We start from the raw sequence: 10265 nt of genomic DNA on the forward strand, positions 1-10265 counted from the left end.
CGATTACAATTAGTTTCCCCAACTTGAAATTTTCAGCAATATTAGTTTAAAAAAATAATTAAAAAAAAATTCTAAAATGAAAGGACATATTGTATCAAAGCCAAAAATTGGCGATGATTGTAAATCATCTTGTCGTAAAATTTTACCCCGTTATCTCTACATTTGGGTACGAGTGGTTTTCCTGAACTGATCCATTCTGATAAATTTAGAGATAAGTTCTCTATTAGCTGCTGGTATTATTGTGAGAGTCAAGTAAGTTATTAATCTTTCTGAACGCATGTTCCTCGAGGTGTTGTCCATTCCGTTCTGTGAGAATCACTGACATAATCACACAACACAGAGTTTATCCCGTAATTGAATGAATCCCAATCCTCTGTGGGCAACAGCTTCCTCTGCGTGAATACCAAGAGACTCCACACGCTGCTGTGGTCCCCGTTTAACTACAGTTCACTTCCTGCGGCTCAGTTACATCCTAACCAGAGTCAACCTGATCACGTGCCATAACCGGAGGCCACCAATACAATGATCAATGTTTGGCGTGCACAGAGCAGCACACACTGAAATCCACGATTCAGGCCCTCACGCGTTAAAGTGTAGGTCGACCCAGTTTGGGCTGTCCCCATCAACACGGCACGAAATATGAATGCACGCATGCAGCTCCTGCGTATAGGCACACCCTTCCTGTTCAGTGTTTAACCAGAGTACGAGATTAACAGGCGACCACTGACGAAGTCGCAGCTTTTAGAGGGGCAAGGTCCAATCTGTGTCACGCAGAGCATGTCCCAGAAAATGGGGCATCGGAGAAATTGAATGCGGTGCCACGGATCTGCGGAGTTAAAATCACAGATCTGAAGACTCATAATCCCAGATTCACGAGTTTCCCCCACACAATGTCATTCATTGCACAGAATAAAAACACACTGCATTTGACATTTTAACCATGGGTTTGTTTATATTTTAATGGTAACTTGCTTCTGACTTTATTCCATTTTTGAGTGTGGATTTGGAGACATGATCTCCAGACATGGCGAGAGCACAGGGTAAATATCAGAAACACCTCTCAGTCGAACGCAGTGTGACCCAGAGACCCGTGGCATTTGACTTAGACAAGAAACAGGAGCAATTAAAAATATGACTATCATGCATTCACGCGATCACATGCGAACGATTGGATTTTCTTTTTGACTTGAACATTTTGGAACCGAGGCTGCTGGCTGCGGCTTAGCTGAGGGCCAGATCCAGGAGCACAAACAGTTCCTCGCAGGCTAATCCTGAGGCCCAGGGGGCCGAGGTTAGAGTCGATCCAAATTACAAAGCACAAAAAAACTGACTGAGCACAAGGTTTGGCCGTGAGTAACACCTCTGAAACCGGTGGAGAACAGTCTGGCGCCGCGCGCATTGAGAGAGAGAGAGCCTCGGCTTTTTAAGCAGCCTGGTGATGAGATGATTACGAAGAGGTGCGCCGATTAGCCAGGTGTCTAGGGAGGAAGCTGCAACTTCACTGCCACACACACACACACACACACACACACTCAATCACACACACACACACACACACACACACACACACAAGGATACTGTCGCTCTCGCCCTCCAGCAGATTGATAGGATCTGCGGTTAGAGCTCAAAGACTTTGAGACGACGCGTCTCGTTTTGTATTTTGCTCATTTTGTACAATTAAATCTCAGCAACGGTGAAGAACGTCTTTTTTTGAAACGTGTGGTGTTTCTTCGGGACGCTCTGCTCCGCTCTCTCCGTGTGGTGGAACATCTGAAGTGGTTCACGGGAGAGACCCGTCCTAAGGAAGTTTCCCTCTAGGGTTTAGGATGACGCGGCAGAGAATCGGCACAATTTCCTTACAGAACATAAGCGAATCCGTCGAACTACACAAAGTTGACGACAGCGGTCCCGCGCCGACCTCCAGCGTGGCGGCCGCTAGAGGTCGGCGGTCTCCAAGGCGACCACACGAGTCGCAATGCGCTGCTTCAAAGGAAGCGGCCCATCTGGTCGCCCTCTGTGGCAGGACAGTCCCCAAACTTTGGCTCCGCGTCGAATCCACCAAACCACTCACAGCCCCCACGGCTGTGGTGTGCAGCACGTTGTTATGTCACATATCAGTTTGATCTCAGCATGTCTGAGCCCCGTCTGAGTCCACTGCGGTGCGCTGCCGAAAACATAGAGTAAATACATGACGGATTATGGCAGATCCTGCCAGAGAGTCGGTTACTCATCATCCCCCGTATCGGTCAGTAATCTTTTTTTTATTTGTAAGAGGCGAGTTTGGTGTAAGAACAATCCGTCCACTCAGCCCTGTGTTGTGTAATAATGCAGACGGGGAAATAGAGGTCTGTCTTCCCTCTGCTATATATTATTTTTCGATAAGATTGTTCAGCTGTTCAGAGACATTCTAGTGCCAGCTTCGTCTGCACATGCAGGACATTCACAGTTCGCTGTTACATAAAATGGCTCATAACACTGAGGGCTCAAAAGGTTACCTAACATTCGTGGGTCTAAATTGTGTTGTATAGTTTTCCAGCTGAGCACTGTGTTATTAGATGGTTTGATTTGGATGAGGTTACAAACGAAGACGAGGCTCCCACCTCAGGGGTCATTGTGTAACATCCCCCATACGGTCCTCAAATTTCAAATAGCAGCGCTTTCGGGGTAAAAAATAACACAGCCAAAGTGGAATCTGACTAAATATAGTTCATTGAATGTTTCAATTTCTATGAAATTATCCACAGCAGACAGATATTTATCCAGTTCTGGGAAACACTGACTGGATTATTCACTAAATTATGCTGAACTACATTATGTTTTAACAAACGGCTGCTGTAATGTGTGATTAGGATTTCATGATATGTCTAGATTTTTCTAGACTCTTTAAATTTGCTCGCTGAATTTTTATTTCTCCCCGGCCAACTGGCCAAACTGCTGCGTCTTGTTTACTTTATTTTTTACCTCCGCCAAGGAGGTTACGTGACTGGTTGGGTTCGTCTGTTTGTTTGTCTGTTTGCAGGATTGCGCAAAAGAGTTATTGACAGATTTGCAAGAAAACGTTATTAATGGCTTCGGTCTGTGCTCTCTGAGTAGCTCCCGTTTGTTGTCTATTTGTCTATTTCCTCATACCAAGAATGGTTTGAGGAAAAAGCAAAACGGGGATAAACTTTTTCATTTTCAAAGCGCTGCCCTTTTGCTCTGTCATGCTCGGAAGTGAAATCCATTCGCTGTCGGACAAATTCCGCAAAACCCATGGATTGTGTCACCGACAATACTTTTAGATTTTTAAAAAAACACTTTCTCCCGTATCTGCACAGCAGTGTGGTTAGGGTTAGGAAAAAGGGTTTCTGGTTATGGCCAATTAACTATGGTTAAGGTACGGTGGGGGACTAAAACGATAAGATTAGACGAAGGGACACAGACACAGTTGAGAATAATCCACTCATGTCTGATCAGCGGAGGACGATCTGTGACTCGACGGGGTTTTTCCGTTCCGGGAGCAACAGATGATGCAGCTGTGTGTGGCCAAAAGAGAGTGCAAACAAATGAATGAAAAAGGACATTAAATGATACCACTTTAAAATCAAAAATACAGTGCAAATAATGAGATCACGAAAAAACGTCCATGACGTCCGCTGGATCGGTTGCTGGACGATGAGAATACCTGACCTAGAAAGACGACAGCATAAGTTCTGGGATGAATGCTCTCGCATATAAGTCTCACCAGAGAGCCCCCCCCCCCCCAAAACAAAATAATATATCCCTGCCATGTTAGCTCTCTGGCTTACTTCCTGATGTCTCCAACCATGCTGTTACACACTTGAGGTCATTTACGACATCGCCTTGTATAAGCGGGATCCAATGGATCTGCGCTGTGTCAACGGTCACCAGTAGAGCGGCTAGATCTCCAGTCTCTCGCCATGTGTGTCTCCGGCGACATACACATCAGGCCCGTCTCGCCGTCTGATTTAAACGGCGAGCAGACGGAAGTATTGGACCTGAAAGCTTTTCGCTTTCACAGTGGCATTTCATTTCTAGGGAGCGCGGGTCGACGCGCTCTTAGCTACAGGTCACCTGGGACATCATGACATCTCTGTAAAAACACTCCAAATCGTCCCCGTTTTCACCACTGTCGAAAAATAATAATTAAAATACGATGCTTGTTTTCTGCAACTACGGCGCTGAAAGTCCGTGTGTGTGTGTCGATCAACGTGTTGTTGTCGAGGCCCGCCGCATGCACATGAGTCATGGCAAACAATGGCAAGCGACACACACAACACCTGCTGTGGTGACGGCCGAAGTGATAAGGGAATTTAACACTCTCTTACTTATACAACTGGGATACCTGAGACTTCAGTCCCAACCGACCTAAGTGACATCACCCGAGGAACTCGAGTCAGACCTCGCTGGTTTTTTTTTGTTATGGAGCCACCAAAAGGCCTAAAATAACTCCTCTTTTTTGGCCTCAGTTTTCAGGTTGTCCGTCTGTTCGCCCGTCCCGTTCTCGTGAAATGGCGGCTAGGCCCCCGAGGGAATTTCTTTAAATTTTGCGCAAACATTCCCTGGGACTCTACGATGAACTGACTAGATTTTGGTAGTGAAAGGTCAAGGTCACTGCGGTCGGACTCACTGGATGGACACCGTGAGAGCTTAATTGCGACAGAAGAATGATAATGTCTGCAGCCGGACCGGGACCAGCAGTGACACGGTGCTGTGGAGCTGTGGTCTGGCTATGTGAGATACAGTAATGTCCCTGTGACCTCAGAAAAACACATGTTTGGCCTTGTGATTAGGCGACTTGTCGTACGACACATGAGTACGAAGTCAATCATTTTTATTGACCTCAATAACAGCCATTGTGTCTACGTGCCTGTTTGCTGACATGAGAATGAACGTCAACAACAGTCCGGCAAGTCTCGCTGCTTCTATCCTCTCCTGTCATATGATACATTTTTTTCTGAAGGCGCCACATCTTCAAATTGCTTGTTTTTTGTCTGACGCCTAAGCGAGAGTCTAAACTTTGGATAACATTTCTCTCAGGAGCAACACAAATCGCGTTTGCACGCGCGACGACCAATAGGCCTGTACTGCAAGCTCACATGATTCAGTATCAAAAAATCCAATTAAAATGACGACTATATTGTTTATCGCAATAATTTCTGGGACGATATATCGTGCAACAAAAAGTAGTTATCGCGACAGGCCAACTTGTGGTGTCAGGAACGCATCGAGGGGAAAAGCACTCACTTGAACTGAAGGGGGATCTAATCTGATTCTGGCGGTCAGAGGTCAGAGGTCAGCGGTCACTGAGACGTCACTAAACATGTTTTTGGCCCGAATGAACGCGACACCTTGGGAACGCCTCGAGGGGATGCCTTCAAGTTTTGGCACAAACATTCCCTTGAGCACAAAGATGAACCCAAAACACAAAACACATTTTTTTGGCCATAACTTAAACATTCACATGCTAACTATTAACAAAATGTCGCACTAATATCAATGATGATAGGAGTCATGACGAATTAAATGCAAACGATCAAGTGTCAACTTCACTCTGACGTCATAATGCTCTGCCAAAGATGGTGTGGCGTGTAGACTTCACAAAGAGTTCCAATGGAGATTTAAAGACAAAACTTGTATCTTGAAGGTTTTCCAGCTCCTGCAGCTCCTTTATTTGTTGCAGTGTGGGACAAGCAGTCCTTAGAGGGTTTTTTTTTTGGGTGGGCTTGATTTTATTTTTCATTCAAACAGGGAAGCAGAATTGAAATTGAATGAGGAGTTATTATGTGGATAACAAAATTGGACGAGACGAAGGAGGAGTCTCATCCTCTCATTGTTTGTCAGAGCCACTGTACACCGGCCTTCCTCAGCCCCCCACAAATGTTGACCCGTTTTGTCATATGCGATGGCGACGATGGCGATAATGAAAATGGAATGCCGTGACTGATTTGTAGTGTGTAAATGTTGCACACTCTGATCTTACTTTAAATATCTTTGTCTTGTTGGTAAAGATCAACACAGGAAAAGTTTGTCGTGACAAAGACTGATGTTGCTCTTGGGCTAGTAGAGTGCACTTTATTAAAGCCCATCATTATGTTTTTTCATAATGAACGCAACGAGGAGTAGAGCACATGGTGTTACCGATTCGTAGGGGGGGCAGTGTTACGGTACACTGCGGTGTCCCTGACTTCTAACACACTCTCTGTCTCACGGACACACGGAGTGATGCACCACGTTATCTCTCTTTCTGTCTGCGTATTAATTGACATGGTACAGTGTGCAGGATTATCGCTGATAGTGTGGAGTTGGCACGTCACAAACACACACACACACACACACACACACACACACACACACACACAGAGAACTGGACGCTGTGTTTAGTTTGTCTCAGGGGAAAAGGTTGAGAGCAGGTGGCGATGCAGGATTGGATTTGTGGTGAGAACAAACAGTTTCCTTTGGAGCTGCAGGGCGACGTTGCTCTGCTGCCATGTGCTGTTCTTGTTGTGCCAGCGTAGAAATGATCATTGCGGTGCGAAAGACTTAGAATCTGCCAATTAATGCTTAAAAAATAATATCCAGCAGGGGATGCAACAGCTCATCACGTTTCTGTTTTCTCTGTGAGGTGTGTGTGTGTGTGTGTGTGTGTGTGTGTGTGTGTGTGTGTGCATGTCTGTGTGAGCTCATGAATATTCCCGGAATTATTTGCTTCGTGCCGAAGGCCACCTCTTATGTCATTTTGTTATGGCCGAAAGTGATTCTCAGTCAAACTCCAGGTTCCTTCCATTCATGTGAATTCACGAATCACCGAGGTTCAGAACAGATTCTCGACCCTGCGTGACGATGTCTTGCCTGATCAGACTGTGATTTGATTCCCCATTCCTGGTCCTACAAAAAGTCTAAACTCTTTCTCTAAACACCTGACTTGAGGCCTTTTTAATTTGAGGCGCCTCTTCTTTCTTTGATGGAAACAATGTCTCACATTGAAAGCTATGGTCATAACATATTCTACAAAATTCAAGTACTTGCATCGGTTGTATAACTGGTGTTTGTGTTTTAACACTGATCTAAGAGCCTAAAGGCCCATTCTGCAGCAGTGTCTCTATGTGACTTTTCCCACACAGATGATGTAAGTGTGTCGTGTGTAATGAGAGCGACAAAAGAAAGCAAGGGGTAGAACAAAATGCAACATACGTTTTAGTTTCTGTCGTTTGTTTTTATTGTATTTCAAGATTGTCTTCTTCTTCTTCTTTGCAAAATATTGACATTCATTATTGACAATAAATATACATTCACGTTTTTTCAGAAAAAGTGTTCGGATTGCAACAAAAACATTCAAGTGTGCCCTTATAAAAATCTATAATAAGTGGTGAACAACTTTTTTTTTCCACCCAACACTTCACCTCCGGAACCAGGAGTCTCTGTTTCCTCTCTCCTCTCTGGCATGTGTACAAGACATGACGTCAATAAAACAGATTTTTTTTTTTTACGCATCGATGCGCGAGTCTCACAAGGTATGAAGCCACATCACACACTGGGCCTGACTGACAGTATAAGCGAACATTCTCTTGTGTCTTGTGGACACTGTTGGTTGTTGTGTACGTTGAGTGGTTTTCGTGCGGCCTCGCGTGTCCACTGTCAGTGTCCTTGGAGACGGCGCTGCGCCGGAGCGCGCGGCGGCGGCGGCGGCCCCCGACGTCTCCAAGCCCCCCGTGTCTGGTTGGAGCGCAGCCGACCGCGCGGGTCGCTTCTCCAGCTGACGCACCATGGCTCCTTTCTTCTTTTCAAAGATTCGAGTTGATGTCTCGCGCTTAGCAGATCACGCACCGCTCCTTTTCTTTGCCCTGGCCGCCTCCGATCGCCTTCTCCTTAATGTACATGAGGTCGCTGTGCACGCTGGGTCTCCGCGCGCACGGCGTGACCACGCCGTACGCCTCGCCAATGTCCTTCATCTTCTTGCTCTTCAGCGACTTCCTGTGCAGCATGTCGCAGTACTGCACGGACACCTTACGGTGGAGGTCGGGGCTCATCTCGTGGGGCAGCTTGGCCAAAGTGAAGAGGGTCTGAAACATTTTATCCACGTTCTCGTTGCGCTTGGCGGAGATCTCGAAGTAGGCGCACTGGTCGTCCCCGGCCACCAGCTGCTCGATCTCCTCCTGCTGCACCTCCCGGTAAAACTCCCGGTCGCCCTTGTTGCCGCAGATGACCAGGGGCACGTCGATGTTCTCCTTGATCTTGTTCTTCAGACACGACTTGGTCTCGTAGATCTGCCGCTTGAGCCGCTGCACCTCCTGGAAGGAGTCGCGGTTGTCCAGGCTGAAGACGAGGATGAACACGTCACCTGGAAGGGACAGAAGAAAGGTTGAGTCAACATGCTTGGCCGTTAAGTGTTAAAATATATGCACCCCGAGTCTTTTCTAGCCGTAAACTGTATGAAGCGCCCGCGCATCCCGCAGCCATGCGCCCTTGGCGCACGGTGCGCACGTTGACCACACGTTAGCACTACTTGAACAATGCAAATTTGCACGATACGTTTTCAGATTCTGCGTAACTCCTGCACAGACCGAACAAGGCGGGTGTGGATAAGTACCTGTCAGGATGGACAGTCTCCTCATGGCGGGGAAAGGGTGGTTCCCCGATGTGTCCAGAATGTCGAGCTGGTACACGTCCCCCTTGATGCTGTACACCTTCCGGTGGAAGTCCTCGATGGTCGGCGTGTACTGCTCGTCGAACCTGCCGTTCAGGAAGCGGGACACGATGGCCGTTTTCCCAACTTTGGTGGATCCCAAAATCACCATCCTGTAGCAGTTCTTCGCCGGGATGTCAAAGTCGCTTTCGGTGGGCGACATTTTCTTGATCATGGTTAAACCCGTGTGCGGCGAATGTTATCCTCTCCCGAGGATTGGATGTACGTGAAGGAGCGCGTAAAAGTGCGGTCGCGCAGCCCTCTTTGTTTGGTCAGCGGAGGAGCTCGTGGTGTCGCGCTGCTGGTGCGTGTCTGTCCGGTGTGCGGGATGGAGGCTGGTATTTAAGCGCAAGGCGGACTCCTCCTCCCCGGCCCGACGCGTCACAGCCCAGTGAGTCGCCGCTCGGCGCTCCAGAGAGCTGCGGAGAAACGGACCCAACTCCCACCGGTGCGTCGAGACTGTCACTTCTCACGAAGACAGGACGGGGAGCGCTGGGAAAAACAGCCAGGGACGGACCATAAACAGTTACAAGCAAAACATAGAGGCTTTTTTGTTTTTTGTGTGTGTTTGTTTTTCACTTTCATGGGAAGAGTGGGACAGTGCACGTTGGGCGCGGTGCCAACAGCAAAAATAATAACTTCCAGTGAAAAAGTCAATAATTGACTCTTCTTCCGGTGTTGGTACAACCCTGTTAAAAATTTGTGTGAACTTTGGATATTTCCCCCCTAATATCCCCTCGGCTGATGGAACAGAGCAAATGTGTCGTGAAGCAGCTGGATTTGTCTTATATTATATATTTATAACCTACATATATGTGTGTATGTATATATATACACACACACACATATACATGCACACAAAAGTCAGAGCCAAAATCACTGGTCTCTCTATTGCAGTTGTTTGTGCATCACTAACTTACACAACGTGTCATTCATTGATTTAGAGATTCACACTCACACTTCCAGTAACTGTAGCTGACACTTATCCACCGAGGAGCTGAAGGTGCTGAGGATGGAGATGCTGCAGTTACCAGGGTGACCAGAGGGGGGCGCTCGTGGTACAACTTAATCCAGGCGAATGGGCATCGTTTTACCTGAGAGGAGGGCCACTGTGTGTGTGTGTGTGTGTGTGTGTGTGTGTGTGTGTGTGTGTGTGTTTGTGTGTGTGCTGTCTCCAGCGTTGTTGTTTTTGTTTTTGTTTTCAAATCTCAGCTGATAAATGCAGGACATGAAACTGTCAATGGCCATGGTTATTTATCTGCAATGAACGAAGGTTATTACAGGAGAGAAGTGTGTGTGCGTGCGTGTGTGTGTCTCTGTGTGTAGGTGGAAAGAAAGTTTGTTTTTCAAGCGCTTCACAAAACTGAATAATATTTGCGTGAAGCTGAGGCAGTTACGAGGCTGAGGATGAGGCAGGACAACAGTTGATTCAAACTTGTTGATTCAAAGAAAGTGTTATTCAGAAAATGTGAGAAGTCTGATCCTGAGTCAGTTCAGTCTGTGACCTGAACTGACTCAGGATTTATGATCTTACGCGCACACACACTGTGTGCTACCGCTGGATGGATTCTATAATTGT

At 46.9% G+C, this 10265-nt stretch overlaps 1 protein-coding gene across 1 annotated transcript; it reads right to left on the reverse strand.

The window, feature by feature from the left end:
* Positions 1-7195: 7195 nt before the first annotated feature.
* On the reverse strand, positions 7196-9125 carry rasd1 (RAS, dexamethasone-induced 1). The gene is made up of 2 exons (XM_035612926.2): positions 8591-9125; positions 7196-8341 (listed from the first exon to the last, which is right to left on the reverse strand). Exons 1-2 carry the CDS (start codon positions 8859-8861, stop codon positions 7812-7814), a joined length of 801 nt encoding a protein of 266 aa, XP_035468819.1. The 5' UTR covers positions 8862-9125; the 3' UTR covers positions 7196-7811.
* Positions 9126-10265: the final 1140 nt, after the last annotated feature.

Source organism: Scophthalmus maximus, chromosome 16 (assembly GCF_022379125.1).
Source record: "Scophthalmus maximus strain ysfricsl-2021 chromosome 16, ASM2237912v1, whole genome shotgun sequence".
In the NCBI taxonomy this organism is placed as follows: Eukaryota; Metazoa; Chordata; class Actinopteri; order Pleuronectiformes; family Scophthalmidae; genus Scophthalmus; species Scophthalmus maximus.